Source organism: Amphiura filiformis, chromosome 3, assembly GCF_039555335.1.
Source record: "Amphiura filiformis chromosome 3, Afil_fr2py, whole genome shotgun sequence".
Classification (NCBI taxonomy): Eukaryota; Metazoa; Echinodermata; class Ophiuroidea; order Amphilepidida; family Amphiuridae; genus Amphiura; species Amphiura filiformis.
The window spans coordinates 19,730,209-19,757,357 of record NC_092630.1 but is presented as its reverse complement, the minus strand read 5'-3'; the positions used below and the strand labels follow the sequence as shown (position 1 = coordinate 19,757,357).

General features: G+C 36.2%; 1 protein-coding gene across 1 annotated transcript in view; it reads right to left on the bottom strand.

Annotated features, from left to right (window-relative positions):
- Window positions 1-27,149, bottom strand: part of LOC140148176 (SH3 and PX domain-containing protein 2B-like) — a 64,862-nt gene that overhangs the window by 6,316 nt on the left and 31,397 nt on the right. The window contains 6 exon segments of the mRNA XM_072170036.1: window positions 4,181-4,258; window positions 14,235-14,294; window positions 17,640-17,704; window positions 19,748-19,941; window positions 23,814-23,931; window positions 25,328-25,429. Of these exon segments, the coding sequence (XP_072026137.1) occupies window positions 4,181-4,258; window positions 14,235-14,294; window positions 17,640-17,704; window positions 19,748-19,941; window positions 23,814-23,931; window positions 25,328-25,429 (617 nt within the window).

Genomic DNA, 27,149 nt, shown 5'->3' with positions numbered 1-27,149 from the left:
TCTGTGTAATGTGCTAATTAGTTTCCTGCCTTAGACAGGATTGAATAGGGATTGTCATAGTTCAACTGTCAATTATCTATAATAAATTACTGAGTTTGGCGAATTGGTAATAAAACTTCTACGGTTTACATTATTTTGGAAAACGGCTTTTGCGTTGCGTAGAGTAAGGTTGTCCGCACCCTAATAAAACGTCCAATTTTGTTTTTGTTTACGTTAATGGTGTCAAATAATGTTAATTAGTTTAAAAAGCACTGAAAGCTCCCTGCGAGCTGAAACTTTTTACGCCAACACAATACACTAATGTTGACATAGCCTGGAATAGGCTTTCTGTCCTGTCATCTGTGTGAAGATAATATGCCTGTAGTCTGGATACGGTCACTGAATTACATATTATACCTTAAGCAATCACACAGTATTATATTATAATACCAGGGACTGTGTATGAACACCTAATTATAGATAACCCTCTTTTTCATAAGTGTTTTCAAGGTGTCCGGTGTTTTTATTCTTAGATTAAGTAATAAATCTTGAGAGATAACATTAGGGCAAAAGGTGTCAGGTATTGACAATTAACAAAATTCCCTAAGATTTATTAAACATGTCTGCATCTCTGGTCTTCTTAAAAATGAGACAAAAAGACAAATTCCTGGCAAAAAGGAAACATCTCTGCCTTAGCAACTCAAATCATTTCAGATAGAGTATGCCTAACAGCAAAGGTTAAACAAGTTTACTGCAGACAGTGAAGCAAAAAACCTAGCTGGTTTACACATGCAAAATCCTACCCTAAATGGTGTCCTTGTAGCACATGCAAAAACCATGGCATCAACTGAGAAATATCTAATTTATACAAGTGGCGTAAACAGGGAAAGGAGCTCATTTGATACCCAATGTGTCTTTTTGATGTTACAGACCTATAGATACTAAAGAAAACTTGTACAAAGGTAACAAGAATCAATTAAAAAGTGGTGATTTTTATCAAATTAGTGTAAACTCACTCAAACAATAATATTACTAATCCTAAACGTCTAAGGATTTAGCTGAAAAAGACCCCTAAACGGCGATGCCTTCTGAAAAAGTACCCCTTTTTCAAAAAGACGTCAACGACGCTGTGTGGCGAAAAACATAGTTACCCTTTCAGATGTTCTTGGACACGGGTGCGTAGCAAGTCAAGTAGTGAGTGACCCCCTGGGGTTTACACTCTTCGATACACCCAAATAAAAGAAGTCAATCTCTTACAATTGGAGATCTATTCATGTATATAATATCATACCAAACTGTAGAGTGGGATAATGAAATAGATATTTAGACTAAATATTGTATGTTAATAGTGCATTATCAACTAGACTCATTGGTGGTTGGTGCATTTCAGAATTCACCCAAGACATTCATTTGTATCATAATGTTTCAAAAACTAAACGTCATTACACATTTCATCCCCATGCATCCCCACAAAGAAAACACCTTGGGCTTTTCCCCCAGTTCCCCCTCAAAAACCAATATTGTTTAAGATGTCACTTGTTTGAGTACGAGTGAACATCTTAAGGAAACTTCTAGACTTCTGCATGCTTCCCCCTCAAAAAAAATCAGGTGCTGCCACTCAACCATGCTATTGTATTTGTAAATTAAACCTAACAGTATACCAGCTACTACAAAATACTACTTGATATATGCGCTGCGCGTACATGCATCCCAGGTGATGTGATGATGCAATCATCCTAAGTGATATATAGGCACGCTTTCTTTGGCCAGGCCATCGGAAGACGTGTGGCCAAGTGTCACCAGCCTAGTGCTTGGCATGTGAGGGGTCTTGGGTTCGAATCCCACTCAGAGCAAACAACTTCTTTCTTTGTTTTTTCTCTTAATTCCTTTCAGTCACCAAAGAACCCTTACGCCATTAGGCGTTAGGCAATAGAAACAAATTGGTTTGATCTTTCAATTCTCTTGGTCGGGCTGACGTCACAAAGGGGAAATAGCCTTGTGCACTTCTCCTTTCTCGAGCTGGTTGCTATGCGCGCGCTTGTGCAAAGGGGACGAAGTGGACAATGTTCCCGGATGTCCGAACAAGTGAATTGACCATCGATGCTTGGTTGATCCTTATTATTTATGAAATCCATTAATTGACCACTGTTAATTGTGATAACATATGAATTTTTGCCTGTATTGATATTGAACGATATAAATTTAGCATTAATTCTGATAAATTTGTTAGTTCATTAATAACAAGCATCGAAGCAGCATTGACAGTCGATCCAAAGATTGAACAAATTTGTTTCTGGTGCCTTAGGGTTAATATGAATATTTAATCAGGAGTACTGTAAAAGTGGTCATTTTTGCAAGTGTAATTGTTTGCACTTTGCTGATTTTGACTACTTCACCTGTTTTCAAAATTTGGGATTTTTACATTTTTACACCTATGCATATTAAATGAACATATCAGCATGTTTCGATGTTCTCAGAGCTATGTTGAGTGTGAAAAGTGTGAACATTAATGTTCTGGGAAAATGTCTACTTTTACAAGAAGATGCTATTGGAATAATATGCACTTTGAAATCACATGATGGGCACACAAATGGTTAGCGATAAGGGCTCAGTTTTAACTGAGCCCTTATCGCTAACCATTTGTGTTTAATGATGGGTGGGCTTAGTTAAATAGTAGAGCAACATAAAACATTTGAAAGAACTCTTATGAGCTATTTTTATGGACCTGTATATGCTGTAAAGAAATTAGTTAAAGATTATAGTGCCAACATCTGAATACACCTTTGATTTGAAAATTTAAATTGTTTAATTTAGTGAGAGATATGCTCTAAGAATACAGTAGCTAGAAGCAAGGTAAGACCTATACTTGCTCACATTAGTTATGTGACCAAAAACATTCATGTGGTCAAGTTAGTGTTTAGCATTTTCAGTCACATGAATTGTATTTCAAAGTGCTGTATACTAGGCAGGTGTTCCCCTTGACCTACATGCTGTAACTGGGAGGGCTAAAACATCCCTTTCCCTTTACGTCCAGGCCAAAAATGTAACTTTTTATAATTGCCAGCAGAGAAATACTTGGAATGTTGCTTCAGATGTCATCTTTGAGGGGGCAAGGAAAGTTTCTGTACTCAAATGATACCCTGCAATCAGCCCTCGAATTAACCCACGGCACCCATGGCATTTTGCTGTGGGTGCCCATCAAAATATGTCCTTTACCCAAGGCAGTCACTTGCTGTGCCCTCTAATGAAGTTGCTATCTGTGCCCCAGCCCTGCCCATTCATTATAAAAGCATCTATCTATGTTTGTGTGTGTTTTCTTCACTTTTGAGTAATTGCCTTGGTGCCCTTCTCAAATTTTCAACAGTTGCCATGATGCCCTCTTGAAATATTACAAACTGCTGTGCTGCCTTGCCTTTTCAGTGAAAATCCAAGGCAATTATCAACTTGCCCTAAAAACGTTGCCGTGCCCCTTCAGATCCTTAATTCGAGGGCTGCCTGCAATATGCTCACCCAAATCCAATAATGTGACCCTTCTACTATGAGTGACAGATGATATCATATATAGACCACTTGACATCATTGTTTATCAACAAAAGTGAGGGACGGGTCTATTAATATGCTTGAACGAACAGCTGCATTGTTCAATGGTTTTCTTGTACCATATGAAATGGTGGGCGGTTTAATATGCACATGCCCTGAGCAAACTACAATGCATATGCACACTACATGGCAAAGAACAATGGAAATTGCCATAATTCGTGCGCATACTGCCAGGCAATGACGTCACATGCCCGGAGGGGGTACTCACATGTAAATGGGGTATGGGTATGTGCGGCGGTCAAGGGTCCCTTTTTCAGGCTCCCCGGCAGTTCCTTAAGACCCACATTGGGATCATGCTCCAGTTCTTTGAGCCTCAAACTCTGGCAATTGTAGCTCTTTAGCCAAAATTTGGAAAATTTTGGAATTTTTTAGCTCCAAAGCCTATAATTTGGCCCAATTTTAGTTCATAAGACCCACCAAAAATGTTGACATTTCAGTTCATCAAGCCCCTATTTTTCCAAAAATCAGTTCTTAGTTCCTAAAGTTCGGTGCTCCGCGCCGCACACCCCTACCAAAATTTCAGTTGAGTGCCCCCCGGGGTCACATGTCAAGTGATCTAGAGATACATGATGTTAGTTCCCTTGCTATGCATAGGACCTACCTCTACTGCACCAATGTTAGTATCATCATAGCTATAGCGTTTCTTTTCACTTGATTGCAATCCTGTCAAAGCTGTTCGCTGAATGGTGTGTCAGTACAGTGTTAAATGATAGAAGAAATAAACTCAGTAAGACCCTGTTTATACTGTATAGTTGTTAACAAATATTTAGTGCTGAATACTTTTAGTGATGTAAAATTTTGTTAACTGCACATAAAGAAATACCAGTAAAATATAGACGAGGTGATATGTGGTACCAAACAGATGGTTGGCAATTATTCTATACCCGGGGTACTCAGTACAAATGACCATACGGGACGTGCCGCAAACATGGGTAGCATTTTCGGCCTTCTGGTATATCAATGACCCCTTTTTTCAAAGCCTATTTTGGTATATGAATGGGTCCTTTTTTCAAAATTTTCTCGGAAAACAGCTCAATTTTTCCTTAATATAGCCAAAATTTCATCAAAATTTTGAGAAAATTTGTAAAAACTAAGACAATTTTGGTTAAATTTGGCTGAAATTTTGACTTTTGGTATATCAATGGGTCCAAATTTCTTGAAAAATTGGTATATTTATGGGTCCACTTCCAAAATCTCAGCGGCACGTCCCTACCAAAACCAAAGTTGAGACCCCCCCCCCGGATTCTATACATGCCTCCTGTTTATTTAGTTGAGAACAGATGCTTTTGAAACTCACACCTAATCAGATAAAGGGCAACAAGCTTTTTGAACAGTGAAGAGATCATTAAATGCTGTTTCCCTAAGCAAGACTTGAGCATATCAATAGAACAAACAACAAGAGTGATTTAAAATGGGCTATGCACAGGCATAATCCCACAAGCCTCAGCACACTTTATAGGTGACAGCTTGTTCCCCAGGGTGGGGGAGGGGTATTCAAGTATATAAGGTAAACAGGGATTTGCAGCTTTAGAGGGTTGCTTTTTTGCAAGAAAACCCTAAACATGAGTCCCGATTTGAGAAAAAATCCCTAAAGGCCCGGTCACACTATGACGAATAGGGGTGAACGGCAAGCTTACGTTAAGCTGCGAATTGCAATTTTGAATTTACCGTCACTCATCGTGTGTTGCCGTTAGTTGTCGCGACGAATCCGTTAGCGACGCAGACGGCCGAAATTATTCGTCGCGTTGTCGGCAAATTTTCAACATGTTGAAAATTTTGTGGACGGCAAAAGAAGTAGTTGTGATTCCGTTCAGATTTTGTTGGAGACCGCAACCCTCATTTCTTTTACGTTTCCATACCGTGCAAAGCCGTCTTTAGTCGTTTTGAGGTCGTCACAATTTCGTTGGTAGTCGCTGTCAACGACCATTGATGAAAAAACAACGGCAAGTGACGTCACATCTCGAACCCTGACGACACATTGTGGCAAGTAACGAAATTGTAACGATCTTGGTGCGACAGTGACTTGCGAATTTTGTCCGGAGGGTGATGAATGTTGACTGTTGATGGCAGGTCGTTTGCGAGTACCTGCGGCATTGAAACGGTGGTCTGCGATGGGTTACGATTTTTAAACGATGATCCACGATTTTAAAACTTTTTGTGCGATTTTTGACTTCAATAGACTGTCCGGCACGATGCAATTTTGAAGTTCATATAAAAAGAAATATCAATAATAATCAAAAATATTAATATTTATGATTATTACTGATATTGATATTGATGTTAATATTTTTGACTATTATTGATATTGATATTTTATTATCATTGATATTGATGTTAATATTTTTGATTATTATTGATATTGATAATATTTTTTATATATTGATGTTAATATTTTTGATTATTATTGATACTGATATAATAGTTTGGATTATTATTGATATTGATTTTAATATTTTGATTATTATTGATATTTATATTAATTGTTTTGATTATTATTGATGTGTAATATTTTTTTATTATTATTGATATTGATATTAATATCTTTGATTATAATAATCGATATTGATGTTAATATTTTTGATTATTATTGTTATTGATATTGATTTTACCATTTTTGATTATTATTGATATTTATATTATTTTTTTATTATAATTGATATGTGTAATATTTTTGATTATTATTGATATTGATGTTAATATTTTGGATTATAATTGATATAGATATTAAAAGTTTGGATTATTATTGATATTGATTTTACTATTTTTGATTATTACTGATGATATTTATGTTTTTTTTAATTATTATTATTGATATGTGTAATATTTTTGATTATTATTGATATTAATATTTTTGATTATTATTGATATAAATATTAATAGTTTGGATTATTATTGATATTGATTTTAATATTTTTGATTATTGTTGATATTGATGTTAATATTTTTGATTTATTATTGAAATTGATATTTTTGAGTGGATGACCAGAACGTTGTGAAGAGTGGGAATGCCAAAGTGGACTATACGACCCGCACACACGCACAGGCTTTGATGTCGGCCGCTGAGTCATGTCATCATCGCCGCAATCCACCGTCAGCTGCCGTTCCTTGCCGCCAGCAAATCCGCTGCCAGCCGTCTGACCTCGTTGCTTGTTGTCGGGCTCCGTTGAGACATTGTCACTCGCTGCCCAAACAACATTCGGTTTTGGTCACTAGTCTCCGTTTCCTGCCGCAGCCTTTCGTCCCTTGCCGTCGTGTTGTCGCTGAAGGTCGTTCCCACTCGTCAGCGAATCTTGGTTTTCCTCTTTTTGCCGTCGCTTTGCCGTCAACATTTTGTGATTTTCACGTTCGTCACCTTTCGTTGGTTATCTGCCGTCATAGTGTGACCGGGCCTTAAACACGGGTCCCAATTTGAAAAAACAATGATCAAAAACTGTCAAATCAGTCATATTTTAAGGTAAAAAATGTCCAAACATGGGTCCTGATTTGAAAAAAAAATGATCAAAAACGGTTAAATCAACCGTTTTTTTGGGTCAAAAAATCCCTAAACATTGGTATGGGTTTCAGAGTTCCAGCGGCACACCCCTGTCCAAATGTAATTAGAGTACCCCCCGTCACCTCATCTACAAATTTACATATTTGTGTTACATCACATTTAAAGTATTTGCATGTAATATGTCCATTAACAAAGGAGTATAAACAAGGCCAAATTATTAGTAGGTTAGTATGATATACAAATTTGACCCAATCTGATCCACTCAGGCCAAAGTCTGAATTGAAAATTGAGTTACTACCATTATACTAACATGCTCAGTACCTACATCTCTTATTTGTATTCTTGCATGGTTGCAAAGTTATAAACTTTTTATATGTCCATTTTCATAAGTTTTTATTATTTATTTTTCTCCTCACTTATATCACTTGCCTATATCTTAATTTCATTTCATTGCCGACTTTAGCCTGATTGGATCAGATCTGGGCACAAATAAAATCAGGCGGTATTCACAGCAGCTCAAGGGAGTATCCCATCATGCATTGCAGTATATCTGCATGCTCCATAGCAAATGTATACAAAATATAAACAAGGGCCGCTTAGATATTGACAGCTATTGATAGATGCACAATACTCTATGGGTGATATTTTTTCAAACCAAAGTCTAAGCTTCCCTGATTTAAGCGAGTAATTGAAAGTTGAAGTTTGGGATTTTGTTTACATTTTCTATGGCACAATCAGTTCTATTATGGTACTGCAAAGCATTATGGGATACTCTCTTCAGCTGCTGTGGGCGGTATTAATGATTTTAGCAGTTATCTCAAAGTTTGCAGAAGGAGTACAAAAAGTAAAAAAACAAAACAAAACAATTTGCCAAAAGAGCAACCGGGCCTGTTGATTTGCATAAAACATAAAGTGTTACCATTTTAAATAGTAAAACAAGCTATGTGTAAGTGGATTTTGTGAGTGAGCGAGAGTGTTCTTAGTCTCCTTTTTTTGAATTTCACTGTTTCACATCCATTTCCTTTCGCTCTTTTTTCTGACAAAAAAAAAAAGTACAAAAAAAGCCTGTAAAAACACCCAGGGCAAGAATGGACTTTTGTGAGCTGGTTTGTGAGACAACTCTTTTTTTGGTTTATTTACATGCAAATAATAGCAAAAATGTTGTTAAAGGGGCATTTCGTGATCCACAGCCTCATCCCCCCACTTTTCCCAAAAAAAGTTGAGATTTTTACACCACTGGATACCTCTGGCTACATAATGTTTATGTACCAAATATTTCTTGCAGATTAATTAGTTTAGCAAAAATATATCGCCAAATTTGAATTTCGTTCTGGTGCACCAGAACGAAATTACAACACATTGTCTATGGAGCAGTGTAATACACATAATCATGCATAACTCGCATAACGCAAAATCGGAATCAACTGAAATTTTGGAAATAAGCTTTTTCGTGGATATCTACTGAAAATGTCATAAAAAGAGGATGCTAGGATCACGAAATGCTCCTTTAATGAAACTTTTGTTTATCACCACCAAATTCCACACATTTGAGAATAATATTCATGTAACACAGTTTTACACATTATAAGGCATACAAAGACATGTATAGCAATGGCTGGTTAAGTGACAAATCTAAATGTGTAATCCTGTAGGTATGTCCAAAGTGCTGAGTTGCGCTATAGTCCGGTTGAAATACATACACCCTATGGAAGACACAACCTTAATCTCCCATACCAGGGGTGTACGTAGACTTCATAACTGTGCAAATTTCAAAATGTGGTTGATAACTGCCAATAGCTTTATATTTGCGCTAAAACACATAATTTCATAATTTTTAAAATGTGGTTTCATAATTGTGCTATTATCACTGAGCATTTTGGAAGTTGCATAATTGCAACACAGACTTCATAATTGCACTAATTTGAACATTACTGATGAATTTAAAATTGCATAATGTGAAGTAGAATTTCAAACCCTATTGATAATTGCATATGAGCAGCAGTGTTGCTATTCTTTGATATTATGGCTATCGTCAGTTCCAGTGCATTCATATAAATTTGTACAACATGGCAAATGTATTGATGGTTCAATAATGTTGCCTGCATACATTCCTATTATGTAATCTCTGGGTGCTGAAATCGATAGCCACAATCAAACACATATCACTTGGGAATTTGCAGGGTTGCCACACTCGCAATTTGGTAGCCCATTAGGGCGACTATGAACTCTTGTCCCACACCTTGAAAAGTGACCCCAGGATTTTGTGGCTTTTGAGCTACGCTTGAGCTTGAGGGGGGAGGGCGGGGAAATTTAGTCCATCAGTAAAAATTTGTCTAAAGATGATTTTTTGATAAAATTCTCAGAAGATAATACATTTTTTATACAAGTTATATTTTAGGCCAATTTTGGTAAATTTGAGCAGGTATAATCTGCACTCTAGAAAAGAGCTCAAAATCTGAGCCTACCCTGGGATGTAGTTATGGTGTAGGCCTACTTTGCTATCATAACCTTAAATTTTTAATTCTTCTAGTGCTTCATGCATTCATAAAAAATGTTTTAAACAAAATTCATTGGGACTATAATTCTTTGCATGAACTATATTGTGTCTCGTGCATTGTGTCTAGGGTGAAGCATATAGACCACCTCCTTCATTATGAACTATATTTGACACACTATCATGCTTATTGTTGACATGTAATGGTTCGAAATGCATACAGTAAAATATTAGTAATTCTAATCATTAATAGGTAATGGTTTGTGGTTTCATAACTTCATTTGCCATGATTACACAAATGATGTTCATTATATTGTTATCATCAATGATTTAATGACCCATGTTAGGCCCCCCAAAAAAATTGTTTGTTTGTCCTCCACAGCTTTGAAAGAGGACGTGCGGGCGGGCGGATTTTAAATTTTTTTTTTAAATTTTTTTTTTTGGATTTGACGGCGCATTCCTGGATCGAGCTAGAGCTAAATGCTACAATCATTCATGGTGACTTTAAAAAACCAACATTTTGTTTCATTAATATGCAGTTAAAGTTATAATTTGTATTCATATCATAGTCTTTTAATGATTTCAAATCCAATGTATTTTGAAGTCACTAAAAATAATAGACTATGACATGAACACAAGTTATAACTTTGCATATTGAAGACACAAAATGTTTTTTGGGGGCTTTTTAAAAATTTTCAACCATGAAAGATCTTAGTATTTAGCTCTTAGCTAGGTCCAGAGATACTTCAAATCTGAAAAACAAATTGAATTTTACTTATTTTTATAAAATAAAAAAAATTTGAAAAAAAAAAAAAAAAAATTGGTCAGGCCTTCATCTGAGGAGCGGGCGGTGGAGGACAAACAACTTTTTTTTTTTGCCTTATGAAGAGTTTAAGTCTAGCCAAAAGGTTTATTACAGGTTATCATATAGGGCACACACTGCTAAATAATCGTCCCTTTGAAATAATGATGGTAAAATACTGGTTTTCTTATACTCATTTTGAGGCATACTCATCATTATTTATGACACCCAGTTGATTCAAAATCAAAGAAATTTCAATATACCTTCCAAACCTTATTTTTCTGATATCAGCACGCAAACAGCACTCTCACTATTTTGGACCTGTTCTCAAGCTGGGAAATGTGTTTTAGGTGATTTTTCATTTCAAGAACCTATTTTCTCAATAATTCTGAAGTGAAACATTCGGAATTCTACAGTCGGAATTCCAATTGAATGAATGCAGCTTTCAAAAGCGATGAAACTGCGATGTACACCATGCGACTGTGCATGAGTAATGCGGAAGTGAATCCAACCATGCCAACACACTCGTGATTGGTTAGCATTGTATCCAAGGTCATGCGTTTGCGTTGTAGTTTGAAATATACGATCGCGGTTGGAGCGAGTACAGCTGTTGAAAGCTGCGTTCATTCAATTGGAATTCCTACTGTAAGTGGACAAACCTAAGGTCTAAATGATAGTGGTTTCGTTTAGGAGGCTGACCCCTTTCATCATCTGAAACGTAAGTGTAAAATGTTGACAAATTCAACCCCAAAGATTTTAACTAGTTTTTCACAAATGTAATCAGACTTTTTGGTCCCTTTCCCCAATGAATGGACTTTGATTTATTGGACGTCATCAAACTGCTGGTTTGTTCCCCAAGCTATAATATTCTCTATATGTGTACATCCAAATCAAAAGGATGCACTTGTCGGGTGCTACATGTGTCTCATTTCACATAATAGCTAGGAATAAATACTAGACTCATTTCAAGTGGGGGTCACTTTATATCATCCCCAAGTCACATGGCTTGAACATTACATAACCATGTCACTTGGGGATGATTTGAAGTGACCTCCACTTGAGATGAGTCGTGATATTTATTCCTAGCTATTATGTGAAATGAGGCACATGTAGCAGCCGACAAGTGCATCGTTTTGATATGGATGTACACATATGTGATGCCATCAAGTAAAATCAGTTGAAACTCAGAAATATTAAATTTGCAGTTTTTATAGGATAGTAAAAAGCATTTACAAAGCTACATTTTGCAGAAAACCCCATTGAAATTGAACAAACAGTTCCAAAGATATGGCCAATTAAAGAGTTTCCAACACAAAAGGAAACAAAAGGTAATATTACCTTTGTTTGGCTATATCTCAAAATCAATATTTCCAAGTTCCAACTGACTTTGCTTGATCGCATCACATATGAGCCCCAAATATCTCAAAAAAGCTTCTTCCGGGTTTGGGTTACACAAAACTGATTTAGTGGTGTGCTCCCTATTATAGGCCTATTGATGTTTGTAATAATAAAAACAGTAATATTATCTTTTCTCCTCTCTTTCAACATACATGAGATATTGGATTTTTGTTGATGAGTGAGCATGTGAGTGTGATTAATGCTTGTTTTTGTGGTTTTTGTGTCTTGTCCATTTTGTTTTGTTGCTTGAAGTTTAAAGGAGGATTTCGTGATCCTAGCATCCTCTTTTTATGACATTTTTCAGTAGATATCCACGAAAAAAGCTTATTTCCAAAATTTCAGTTGATTCCGATTTTGCGTTTGCGAGTTATGTATGATTATGTGTATTACACTGCTCCATAGACAATGTGTTGTAATTTCGTTCTGGTGCACCAGAACGAAATTCAAATTTAGCGATATTTTTGCTAAACAAATTAATCTGCAAGAAATATTTGGTACATAAACATTATGTAGCCAGAGGTATCCAGTGGTGTAAAAATCTCAACTTTTTTTTGGAAAAGTGGGGGGATGAGGCTGTGGATCACGAAATGCCCCTTTAAAAGGTGAATAAAATATACGAAAACAAGAAAAGAAAAAAAAAGCTAATGAAAATAGGCATGGAATGTTTAATGATACTTTTTGGCAGGAATTCAACAGGATTCATTAAGGTCATTGTTTTTGAAATAGCGATTCAAAAGAAACTAAATGCTGAAAATAACTATTATTTTCAATCTTGCATAAATCAAACTTACTATAAATCTTCAAGCTAAAAATAAATCTGGAGGAGCATTATTTTACTTTGTGGCATACAGGTCTAATTCAGGTTAAGGCTGGCAACTAGGTTTCTATAACTGTGTACAACACAGATGAGATTTAATAGATCCCAAATTGGGTTATTCCAGTTGATATCCAGACACTGTTAAGACCGGGGGTACTCAGTACAAATGACCATACGAGGGGACGTGCCGCAAACATGGGTAGCATTTTCGGCCTTCTGGTATGTCAATGACCCCTTTTTCAAAGCCTATTTTGGTATATGAATGGGTCCTTTTTTCAAAATTTTCTCAATCTTTTCGGAAAACAGCCCAATTTTTCCTTAATCCAGCCAAATTTTCAAAATTTTCCCGAAATTTTGGGAAAATTTGTAAAAACTAAGACAATTTTGGTTAAATTCAGCCGAAAATTTTGACTTTTGGTATATCAATGGGTCCAAATTTCTTGACAAATTGGTATATTTATGGGTCTACTTCCAAAATCTCAGCGGCACGTCCCTACCAAAACCAAACTTGAGTACCCCGGGTTATTCCAGTTGATATCCAGACACTGTTAAGACACAACCTTCTCATGTAGATATTTTCTACAATTTGTAAGTTTGTGGCCAACATCTCTGACACAGTAATGTCATAGATAAAAGTCTATTTATAGGTAAATAACTGCATATTATTTGTTGAGAGGAAAATGGACTCAATAATGCACATATATCTAATTATGCACAAGCCTTGCAGGGCGGAGTGACCTGGACCCATCAACATTAAGTGCAGTCGCATGTGTCCAAGGATCTGCATTTATTAACTTATGAAAAATAATTTCTGTAATCTCTACTATTTTTATAACAAATAAAAAAAAAAAGTATGCTCTCTGCATATTTTTCTAACAGATTTTCTGATTGTGTATGTGGTTCTCAGAGTGTATGAATTAGTGTGAATTTCTGTAGGAAATGAATTGCCAAACATTTTTGTGCAAATTGTATTACTATAAGTCTTATTTCTTTGGAACCAGTAGCTATAGTCCATTAGCTTACCCAAGGCTGAACTTTGACCCTGTTCACATTAGAAAATGTGTTCATTCGACGAAGATAAGTTAATCTTAATTAACTAATTAAGCATGAGTACACATTACGCTGAACGAAGACTGAATGAAGACATTGCAATGTACACATTTCATGCAAATTAACGAAGCCCGAACGAAGATATTAACGCCCGGCTATTATTAAAGCCGGCGAAGGTCACTTGTCACATGATCACTTTCCTTCGTCGAACTAAGCGAGCGTATACATTACAAAATTAGCTTCATCGAACGAAGTATTCCTTCGTCGAAGCAACCTTTTTAGCTTCGTTGAACGAAGCAATTTTAATCTTCGTTGAAGGAAGAAAAGTGCGTACACATTAGGAAAAAGCGATTTTTAATCTTCGTTCGAGGTTCGTCGAAAGAAGAAAATTTTCTAATGTGAACAGGGTCTTTGTTGTAGTTACTTTGTGTGTACATTTGCAGATACACCGCCTTTGATCATGCATAATACTCCGTTCACTTGAGCAGGCACTGATGTCAATGCCTTGAGGAAGCTGAGTGGATAATAGATAGACACTTCACAAATGACTACAAACTACAGCATACTGTGTGAGTTAGTAACAACCTTGATTACCACCTACCTCACCCTCTTCTAGGTTAGTGTCTCCATAACTATAACGATGATGAGACTTACGTGACCTCTTCCAATGTTTGCAAGCAAAAAGAAATTAGTAGAAGAAATTGATGATGTTAATATAGCTACTCCATACCATGAATGATAGAGAAGAAAATTAGTTGGGTTTAAGGGAATATTATACTATAAGCAATCGCACGGAACTCAGCGTTTTTTGTGATGGACGCAACTTCTGTCGCTATCGGAAAAGTCACTGCCAATATCTGAAAATAAGTCGCTAGCATGCCTTTGGGTCAAATCGCAAACAGGTGACTTGAAGGCCACTTTAGCCATGACTGGATGCTGGTAGCGATTGTGAAAAACAGTGTTTGATTACTATTATCAAATCGCACACTGCGACTACTAGTATATGCCAATAAGAAATCTGGCTATAATTTGATTGTAAAAAAAACCAGATGATTATCAAGGTAATTTGTACCACAAAATTAAATTGGGCATATGAATATTTCAAGATTCAGACAGCTAGTCAAGACACATATCCACAATGTACACATTGTAATTATATCCGTTAAGACTCGCCTAATGGCACACATGGGCTCCTCTGTCTTTGGACACATTTCACGTACATGATAGAAGCTCCCTCCGCTGGAAATCCCAAGAATTGAGGGTCTGTGCCCTTATTTGCTGGTGAGATTTTTACGGGACGGAACTTTTAGTTTGTGCCTAAAATTCAAATTATGTCAAGGATTCCATATGTGCCATTAGGCAAACATTGACAGTATAGTGACAGAGCTAAATACATCTTTAAGGGGGTACTACACCCCTGGCCAATTTTGTGCCTATTTTTGCATTTTTCTCAAAAATTATAGCTCATTGGTGACAAGTAAGATATGTATATTATAGGGGCAAGGACTACAATTACTGCACTGGAAATTTTATTTCAGCACAGACAACAGTTGTGGAGTTACAGTCAAAAATGAGGGAAAACCAATATTTGATCAATAAATCAATAACTATTTACCTTGAGTCACTGAAATTCCAGTGTAGTAACTGGATTCCTTGCCCATATAATATACATAACTTTTGTTACCAGTATGTTATTAGTTTTGGAGAAAAATGCAAAAATAGTCACAAATTTATCAAGGGGTGTAGTACCACCTTAAGCCCATAACATATTAGCAGTAACATGTAGAGCAATGGACAACAACCAGTTTGACTAGATTTGTGCTTTTATTCAAATTTTGAGTTGACCTAGTTTCATGCTAGATTTGTGCACTGAATGTGGGAAAGAGGTTATTCAGGGCACAACATTAGTATGAAAAGAAAACAAAGTTAGAAAGTCCCTGGAGGGCACTAATTAAAGAACGATTAATTAGGTCAAGTAAAGTCATTCTGTCGAATGGCTGATTAAATATTAGTCTGATATCTCACAATAGCGGGCTTAGTGCTTCAACTGTTATTAGGGTTAGGGTGCAAATTAAGTGGGGTTAGTGGTAATTGGGACTAGGAGTAGTATCCTTCTATGGTGGTGAGTCTTCCATACCTACTCTCTACATCTATAGCTACCCTGTATTGAGATACGCAGTATTCCATGATCATAATTAGAGCTTGAAAATAAATCAATTCCCATCTTCCACTATGAATTCTTCTTGTGACTTTGATGGGGAGAATGCGATTCATTTGGAACAGCCCAACTGAACCAAAAGCTTAGACTGTATTCTTTGTCGTCGACCAACTATGCATGTTTATTGGTGATGCTTGTTACAAACAACTGAAAAAGATAGCTTCCAAAAAGTGAAGGACTCAAGAAAATATTTACATTTAAGGGATCAGATAGCAACATTTGAACAGTATTTTGTGTGCAACATGAGATTGAGAGTACATCACACACATTACATTTGTGATATAATACAAATTGTTTGGCAAATTATCAAAAATTTATTATTTTTGACATTTAACAATCCTCTAAGTAAACATTATTTTTCATATCTTCAATATGGAAGGTAAACATTTTAAAATGATGGACATCTCTTTCTCCTAGTTACATACAATTTAAGTAAACATCATTAGATTTATGAAGTTTATGACTGTGAGTTAGTTTTGTTTTTTGATGATCCTGCATGACCCCAAAATGACTTTGACATCTTTGCCTTGCTACGGTGGTTGATCCAACCAACTTTCAGGAACCTGCAACAATCTATGACGCTTTGATTTGACTCCAGACGACCCCAAAATGACTGACATTTTTTGTTTTGCTACGGTGTCGTTTGGACCAACTTTCATAAACCTATGACGATTTAACCCCTGATTTCCCTGAATGACCCCAAAATGACCTTGACATTTTTTGTTAGACCTTGACATTTTTTGCCATGCTACGATGGTCATTCCCATCAAATTTCAAGAACTTGCAACAATCTATGGCGATTTGATCCCCGATGACCCCAAAATTACCTGACATTTTTTGTCTTGCTACAGTGGTTGTTCCCATCAAATTTCCTGAGCCTGCAACAATCATGGCGATTTGACCCTAAATGATCACATTTTGCGCTGAAGATCTAATCAGGTCGAGAACCTCTGGCTGCACTTCTCCTCACCAGGTTATGTCACTGTACCCCATATGGATAATCCATCCACAAGGTATTTTGCTTGATACATATAAATTATGCAAATTAGATTCTTAATTACCATATTTTGAGCTGAAAACCTATTCAGATCGAGACCCTCTGATCATGCTACTCGCCACCAAGTTTCGTCATCAAAGTACTTACGGTTCTCAAGATGACGTGTTCACAAGCTTTTCTGAACACAATAACACCCCCCCCACACACAAATACTTTATATCTTTGTAAATACCTACAGCTGCACACGAGGACCTCATTCTGCATAATTATGATTTAATCCGAGGACACACACACACCTGATTTCAATCGACACTGTGGACCTACCCCACACACACCCGATAACTTCCTATCTAATCATGAACCGTCCTAAACCCCCTAAACTTGGACCACTTTTATATGCATTTTTACATTATTTGCGTTGGTTATATCCAGCAACTGTGGACAATCATGGTTCCTGGTGTGTCCATGTTTGTGATGCATGTATCCTAATGTTGGTCCATGTTTGCAGGTAATTACAAACGCCCCCACATACACGGACACCCCCCAACCATAGTTACCACCGAGTCTCCCATCTGAACATAGTTCAGGTATGACAGAAATGATTCTGGTGGTAAGTCAGACACAAATTTTACATTTCTCAGTTGTCAACCTAGAATGTTGATGACTGAGGGCGTCAGTCTAACAAAAGCTATTACAAATATTACCTTGTTACACAAACAAGATAACATGACCCTTGTGATTATGTATGATCCCTTTTTATTATAAAATGCTTTTAAAAATAGACTGCTTACCCTGACTGTTGTTCTTCTTGGAGGAGTTGGTTTGACATCAGTCCCTCCTACTGCTAATGCTAGGGCTACACAGAAAAATAATAATATTAATAAAAAATGTCATCAATTAATTCACCTTCTTCCATTCCTGGATACCTATAGATAATAGTAATTAACATTGATTCATTGATACACGTTATATAACAGCATGCATGAGTTGGTTGAGAGTGGGCATAAACAATGTTAATTCCAGGTTGCAACCAAACTGCGCTAAAACGCATGGACATTCAGGAGTTGGATATACACACATGTGCTCTCACAACACAATCAACTGAGCAACCAAATGTTTTCTCTCAATTGATGATGGAAAAACTTAAAAAGGATAAGAAAATGGTAGTTTTTAGTCTAAAATGATTGTATTTTTAGTTGTGGAGGAAAATAACAGCACATAGAATGTTGTGTATGTATGAACAGGGGTCATTCATATATTACCGTAATATAATATAGGCAAAGTTAATGAGTTCCACAAAGTGTGAGAGAAGAAAATGCTACGCTCGTTATGAGCTTATTACCACTTATTTTTCAAAGTACTGTACAGTTATTGACATTCTTCTCATGAAAACAATGTAAAGCGCCCGTCATACTTTCCTGCCACTTGCCGCTGCGGCAAGCGGCAGGGCGTTTCAACCAATGACAAGCCTTTATTGTGTCCATTTGTCTGCAATGCGCGTGCGCCACGCCGCTCAGCGCCCGGGGGGAGGTACTCAGTACAAATGACCATACGGGGACGTGCCGCAAATATGGGTAGCATTTTCAGCCTTCTGGTATATCAATGACCCCTTTTTCAAAGCCTATTTTGGTATATGAATGGGTCCTTTTTTCAAAATTTTCTCAATTTTTTAGGAAAACAGCCCAATTTTTCCTTAATCTAGCCAAAATTTTCACAATTTTCCCAAAATTTTGGGAAAATTTGTAAAAACTAAGACAATTTTGGGTAAATTCGGCCGAAAATTTTGACTTTTGGTATATCAATGGGTCCAAATTTCTTGAAAAATTGGTATATTTATGGGTCTACTTCCAAAATCTCAGCGGCACGTCCCTACCAAACCAAACTTGAGTACCCCCCCCCGGGCTCAGCGGCAAGCGGCAGGGTAGTATGAAACCAGCATAATGCGTAATTTGTTAGAAACATGCGATAGAATGATTAGCACTCACAAATAAGCAAGAATTCTCATTTTAAACAAGGACTTTGGCTGTTGGTGCATTATCTATGGTCAAAACTGTACAGACTGTTATTATTGAAATTTTTGGAAATTGTGTGAGTTGTTTATTTCACAGAATTTATGTAAGTGTTAAGTAACATTGTATAGAAACAATTTTTGTGTGTTGTTATCTTCCCACCTGCACGTCTAGTCATGAAATTCACACAATAAATAAATAAATAAATAAATAAATAAAACACTCACAAAAATAAAAGATTACATGACATCAATCTGGTCATCAGGTTGCATACCATTGGCTGCAACATTAATCTACTTCTTATTTCTTTTAAGTGCAGCATCATGTTGCTTGGAAAATATCCAGTTTGAATTGAAAAAAAAAGAAAAGTACAGTGATTTATAGTGCGCTACAAGCAGGCACAACACCTAAAATGTTGATCCACAAGCCTCAGCACACTGTACAGTGCAGTGTCAAATCTGTTAACACTGGAGTGATATAAAGAACCTTCAAAATAATGCATCAAGAACAATTCAGGTGAACTTTAAGGGGTACTACACCTGTAGTAATTCGTGACTATTTTTGCATTTTCTCAAAAATAATAACACACTGATAACAAAAGTTATGTACATTATTGGGGCAAGGAATCTGATTACTACACTGAAATTTCAGTGACTAAAGACAAACGGTTCAGTTTATATGATAGAAAATGAGGTACATTCTAGCGGTACCTCTTTTCTTATCATAAATAACAAACCACTTGTCTTGAGTCACTGAAATTCCAGTGTAGTAACTGGATTCCTTGCCCCTATAATATACATAACTTTTGTTACCAGTGTGTTATTAGTTTTTGAAAAATGCAAAAATAGACACAATTTATCGAGGGTGTAGTACCCCTTAAATCAACTTACATCTTCTGTCATCGGATGTCCCACTAACACCATATTGTGTTATCGGTAGTGGCTTTGCCTTTCTGCTTTCTAAGTCACTAATATTCATGACATTGCCAATGATTTGGGTTGCTGTGCTAGGAGTAGCTATTGTGTTTGGACCACGGTACTCTTGTAAGTAGGTAGCCGGTACCCAGCCTTCCTTCTCTTGGTATCTACAAGAAAAAAAGAAACTGGTAAATTATAATTGAAGACAGAATTAAAAGACTATAGTTTGCGTATGACGTCCTGTCAACCAGACCAAAATGTTGTACTGCGCAGGTCAGCAGCCAATCACGCCGCGCCTTTGCTCTGACATCAGACGCAAACTAGTCTTTTTAATTCGGTCATCAATTATAGCATCTTATCTAGACAGAACTGAAATCACAGCAAATAAACTGGCCTCAAAAAGAAACTTATAATTTTTCACAAGGTCATATCTTAAAATTCTCTCCATAAAAATGAACAAAAATTGCACACAGGATTATTTCAATACTCTACTCTAAACACATGTCAGTAACCAAGCAGTTGTCCAACTGACACAACAGCAAAATGCACTGATATGGAACACCTTTCTGGATCAAAATTCACATCCCAACAGATTTCCTTTGTTGCGTTCCAATTATTCGCCTGTGAATGTGGTCCCGGAAGCTGTTCCGTGTCAGTGCATTTTACTGTTGTGTCAGTTGGACAACTGCTTGGTTACTGACATGTGTTTAGAGTAAAGTATTGAAGTTATCCTGTGTGTAATTTTTGTTCATGTACAGGCGAATAATTGGAACCCAACAAAAGAAATCTGTTGGGATGTGATTTTTGGTCCAGGAAGGTGTTCCATGTCAGTGCATTTTGCTGTTGTGTCCGTTGGACAACTGCTTGGTTACTGACATGTGTTTAGAGTAGAGTATTGAAGTAATCCTGTGTGCAATTTTTATTCATTTTTATGGAGAGGATTTTAAGATATGACCTTGTGACAAATTATAAGTTTCTTTTTGAGGCCAGTTTAGGTGCATAAAAGCATTGGATGTGTATTTGCCTGATGTCACAACCTCGAAATAAAAACAATGTTTTTTTCCAAAGATTTTGACCATGATATTAGGCTAAAAAATAATTGTTATGTCTCAAAGCCCATGGCAGTTTAAAAAACAAATGCAGAATGAAGTTTTTTTAAAGATTTTTAAATTTTTTAAAGATTTTTTAAAAACTAAATTTTGAATTAAGATGTACAAATATCAATTGTTTTATACCTAAAGAATGCGAGTATCGAATCAAGTAACTTTTCTTCCAAATTTGTCTTGATTTCATGATTTTACAGCAAAAATATAACAATTTTTAGCCTTATAAAATGTTTTTTTTGTTGTTAAAACACAAACAACAAAATAGTAAAAAATTCTTGCTTAATTTTGGCCCAAGTTTTGTTTAATAATTGTGAACACACACATTCAAAATAATAAACATGATAATATCTAAGTTTTAAATTTTTTTACACATAACATTTGTTGTTTTTTAATAATGTGAAAATTTAACTAATTTTGGGGTTGAGCCCCTGGCATTCCCATTAACGGTATACGAGGTATTGTTGGTTGAAGCAGCTAAAATTTAAAAAAATCAATTTTCATTATATCTGAAGCAATATATTATGATAAGGATAATGAACTGAGTGCAATGCATTCGTCAAGATAATCGCACGTGCAGTGGAGTTATTGCATTTAGCTCGAGAGCCGATAGGCTCGAGAGCTAAATGCAATAACTCCATGGCAAATGCGATTATCTTGACGAATGCATTTGCACGATACATTATCCGTCATATACTTTGAGTGTATTAAAACAATAGGCAATATTAATTGCTGCATTCATTATATTAGTTTGAATATTAGGTAAAATATCTTAAATTTTAAAAACACCGTCAGGTCATTGACCAGGTAGCATTTACTAGTAACTGGTCAAGAAAATCAATCACTGTATAAGTGAGCTATCAATGGTATCGATCTCACCGTACGTCATACTTTAGTAACTTATTCACGCATGGTTTGTAACCAATTGACTTTATGTTGTGATCATTTAATATCGTGGTTCCGAACACAGAGAGCACTGAAGCAGTTGACCTGAAAACAATCGATTTTGACGTCCCACTACATGTAGTACTACGGTGAATGGAGATGAGAGAATAAACTTATATATCAATATCAACTGGACTTTATAGTTCTACAATTTGAACTTTAAAATCTACTAATATTGTTAAAACACATGAAAGTGGAATTTTTCAATTTGTTCAGTATTATAAAGCATGATCATGATATTATACACTAATGTGTGTTTCCCGGGCGTGTTTATGTTATCTTAGATATAGGCCTACATGTAATTCATTTGTAAAAAGCTGAATATTTTGTAATGGTGTCATCTTGTATAATTATGGTCCACCTGTTTTTAGCTCTTTTTAATTAATAGAAGCTCGATTATTCTCATTTGATGTTTGATTTATTTGATAGTTGCAAAATAGAACAGTTTTGTATAACTATTTTAACACCACAGAATGTATATTCGTACTTTTTTGGTGGTATATATATCGAACATAGTTATATAAGTTATATAGTAATGTGAAAGTAGTATTTCTAGTATTTGAGCGTGCACGTATTATCTAAAATCTATTGTTTAGCGTGCGGGCTTTAGATAATGTATTGTTTAGCGTGCAGGTTTATATAAACCTGGCTATGAAGTAGTTCGCGAAAAAAATGCACGGGAGAAGAATACATAATGATGAATAGAAACGGGCACTAGAAGTATATTGAAAAATAACATTTTGGTGTTTTGCAAAAGTTCATTCTACAAATCATATACTTTGAAAACTTGCTTAATTTATTGTTGTTAATGAGTTATGTATGTTTTACAAAAGTGTTGTTGTTTCAGCCTTCTTTACAACATAACTCGAGAACCACAGGACCTACAAAAGTATATCTGTGATATTTGAATTCTTCTACATGCTGGCTATGAGTTGAGCAATGCAATTTTTGCTAAAGCTCACTACTATTCGCAAGATGCTGTGAACTACATTTTTCTTGCTGCTTCGACCAACAATACATCATATACCCTTAACTTGATGTGGATTTGGTATACTCGCTCTCACATGTTTCCTAGGGTACTCCAGTTTCTTCTTGCATCAGTATATTGATCAGCTTTGTCTCCCACAGAAATTATAATAAAGTGTTGGAAAACTGGCATAAATGGCCTGAGTAACCAATAAGTGTTGGAAAACTGGCATAAATGGCCTGAGTAACCAATAAGTGTTGGAAAACTGGCATAAATGGCCTGAGTAACCAATAAGTGTTGGAAAACTGGCATAAATGGCCTGAGTAACCAATAAGTGTTGGAAAACTGGCATAAATGGCCTGAGTAACCAATAAGTGTTGGAAAACTGGCATAAATGGCCTGAGTAACCAATAAGTGTTGGAAAAACTGGCATAAATGGCCTGAGTAACCAATAAGTGTTGGAAAACTGGCATAAATGGCCTGAGTAACCAATAAGTGTTGGAAAACTGGCATAAATGGCCTGAGTAACCAATAAGTGTTGGAAAACTGGCATAAATGGCCTGAGTAACCAATAAGTGTTGGAAAACTGGCATAAATGGCCTGAGTAACCACTAAGTGTTGGAAAACTGGCATAAATGGCCTGAATAACCAATAAGTGTTGGAAAACTGGCATAAATGGCCTGAGTAACCAATAAGTGTTGGAAAACTGGCATAAATGGCCTGAGTAACCAATAAGTATTGGAAAACTGGCATAAATGGCCTGAGTAACCAATAAGTGTTGGAAAACTGGCATAAATGGAGTAACCAATAAGTGCCAATAATTCCAAGCACCTAACCCAACCAAGGAATAAGTAAGATTGGGAAATGACAGCAAGCTTCAGCAGTAGTACAGCTATTCAAGTTGCCATTATATATAGTACCATTGCGTATTCTGGAACAACCTGTCGAGTACGTCTCACGGGAATGTTTGTGGTGCTAAGATGCGCTGTTAGCCCCCCCACTTATGCAAACAAGCTGTATTTACCTGACTTTCCACCAGCCGTCCAAACTTTTCTGTATAACATTAAGAACAACTCCTCTCTGGAAGCTCACCTCATCTGGCTGTTGAGCTACATATTCATTATTGGTAATGAACAATTCATCTGAAAGTCAAATGGTTTAATAACATGAAATAGTAAGTTCATCTAAGCAAATAGCATGCAATATGAATTCCCAAACCAACTGATTAAGACAACCTTTTAAAGGTTTGTGACCAGATTGAATTTTCTACCATAACTATTTAGGCCCCATTGCCCAAACAATCTTACTCTAGCGATTTGCATTTTAGAAGCCAAAATGTTTTATTTTAGTGGCCCATAGAACTATACACAACTTCTGGGGTTGTAACCACCATAGTAATGTGTTTTTGTTCATGCCGCCAAAAAGAAATACATTCCATGCCTAATATTTCACTGGGTTTCACCTGATACCAAAATCGGGGTGATTTTGATGGGGTCAAGTGTGGGGATGAGATTAAAATGAATACAAAACACCTTTGTGTTTTCTTGTAACTTTTCAAATGTGGGTGTGGATGAAAATTGAAAAAGTGAGTTGAAACAAGAGGTAGGCAATGAGAATTGCAAATCAAACATTTTATGCTCATCTGTCTATGATCACTGACCTCATAGGCAAGGGGCAGCCCATTTATTTATCTATTTAATAATCACACAAAGAGGCAACCTACTTTGTTGCAAACTCTCTGCAATTGCATCAACAGATAGGCGAGATGGGGCAGTCTTCAGTGAACAGCTCTTTTCAGACCACCAAACCTTTTATATTAGCAGATAGGTGAAGTCTGCTCATTTTCTGTTGACAAGGGACAGTCTTCAGTGACTGGCTCTTTTCAGAGCCACCAAACATTAGCAGATAGGCAAGGTCTGCTTGTTCTCTGTTGACAAGGGACAGTCTTCAGTTAAGGCTCTTTTCAGAGCCATCAGTAGGCAAGGGACGGCCTACATGTCTCATTCTTAGGTACTTTGTCCTGAAAAAGTCAGAGCTACCTTTCTTATTGAGCCAAAACAATAGTGTTTCTTTTGGTGACCAAAATTTGATACCTATGCTCCCAGATTGTGGAATAAACTACCAGGTCAAATCAAAATTGTACTTTTGAACAGTTTAAGAAGCTCCTGAAGAGCCACCTATTTCAGGATGCTTATCAGCAGTAGCATTTTGAGCTAATGAGCGTTGTTGAACATTTTGTAATGAACTGGCGCTAAGACATAAATGTAACTTGATTGATATGGATTTCAGCTGGAATAACCCATTAATACCAGTAAAATCTGACATTTTTTTTTGTTTTCTGTTGCAACAAAACTGACATGTCTCACTCTCCACAGCGAATTTCCGTTCTGCACTACCATTTTGGTTCTCAACTGCTTACTGTAATTTGATCATTATATGAGGTTTTGTTGTTCTTCTTGATGTTTTGTTGCCTGCAGAAGTGGGAAATCAGCAAACACAGAATTATATACTGGCCCTTTGTTTCCGCTGATATCTTACCACAAGGAGTGAGAGTTTCTTCTTCATCTCTGCTATCAGATGTGGCCAAGAAGGTCCCTGGTGCCCATCCCTGGCTGTCATTTACACTCACAAACCACCAACCTAGAATAAATATCAATCCAAGATTGTTTATTTATTTGCTACAGTGAAGAAAAAGACCAAAAATACACTAAATTCAAATACTACCACAACATATACTACAAAATGTTTGCAAATTTGATATAGCACATTTTGTTTCGCCCTAAATAACTTACATTGCCTAGTCCTGGTGGTCACCGTGCATGGAAGTTAACGCTATATGCATGGAAGTTAACGCTATACAAGCACTTCTTCTCCAACTAGGGACTAATCATTGAATGGTACTTTTGTGAAACTGAGGTACAATAAGTCATATTTTTATCAAGTAGTTTCCAGTGTTTTCATTGGATAAGTATCCCAATTTACTGACATGATATATCTCGTATCATACCTGCTGAGCGTGTAACATGCAAGTATCGACGTACTGTATCATGTTAGTAAGGACATATGTATCTTGCTGGCTCTGCATGACAACTCACAGACATTATTAAGTGTTGCAATGTTTTCACACACTTGGATTCATTAAAACATAATATAAATAATGAGTAAAATTGTTCAAGCCAAGAATTATGTCCGTGAATATTTTTTCCGTTATGTGAGATTATTTGTACGGCATAATGATAAAATTGTTATTAGGTTCGGTTTAGGGTGATATGGATTACATCTAGTCTCAGAGTCCGTATCACCCCAAACCTCACCTAATAACTAATATCATCAAAAGTCATGTGACGTGAATTCATCTGATCAAATGAAGAGGATCTTTATAAAGTTTGTTCGACTTATATAAGGCGGAAAAAATAAAAATGGATGCACGCTGTTGGGCGCAGTGCTTACACTAGGTTTGCGTTGTGTAACCCATGACTAATGCACGCTTATGTGAATTTACGCAAGCATTAGCCGAATAATTTCTGTCTTATATAAACTGAACAAACTTTAGTAAGAGTTATATAATGCGAAATATTTTGCTTTGTTTCTTTTCCTTTCTCAAAAGATGCCATTGATAAACTGATTCAAATATTGGGGTTGGTATTCAAGGTTATCACAAATAACATGCACACTTGGTAGACAATTAAGGATTCACTATGACCCCTAGGTATCTAGCCAGAACTCTTGCCAACAGAGCTATCAGGGAAGCCAGTGGCAAGGTGGTATTATCTTGTGCCCAGGATCATAGCATGGTTTTAAGATCACCAAGGGCTTACATAGTTTTAAATGTGCCCTGCATAAAGAGCAGTCAATATTTGCTTCATATACTACCTATCAGATGCATGATACATTCTTGTCATCTGACAGCACTCGGTGTGGTGAAGCTTGAATTATTATGATTACACAAAGATTGAATATGCATATCGCACAAGCAACAGGCATCAAGCGAGTTTGCTATGACATGCCTGTCAGCCACACCATAGTAAAAACTATACCTTCCCTATCAGCCAATCAGATTACAGAAATCTAAAAATAGGTAGATAATATGTGACACGATCTGGTCCATGGGGGCCAAAGGAGGCATTTTTGAAAATTGAGTTACTGTAATTATTACATTATACATACAATAAGCTATCCTTTACTGAAAACACCAAAGGTCTAGCATACTTGGTTCTAAAGTTTTTTGATGTCTATCTTCTTAAGTATTTGATTGTTTTTTAGTTCATATTTTTACTTTTATCTCAGTTTCAAATTTGCCGCCTTTGGCCCCCATGGAATAGATCGTGTCACATATTATAAATATAAATATAATATACAC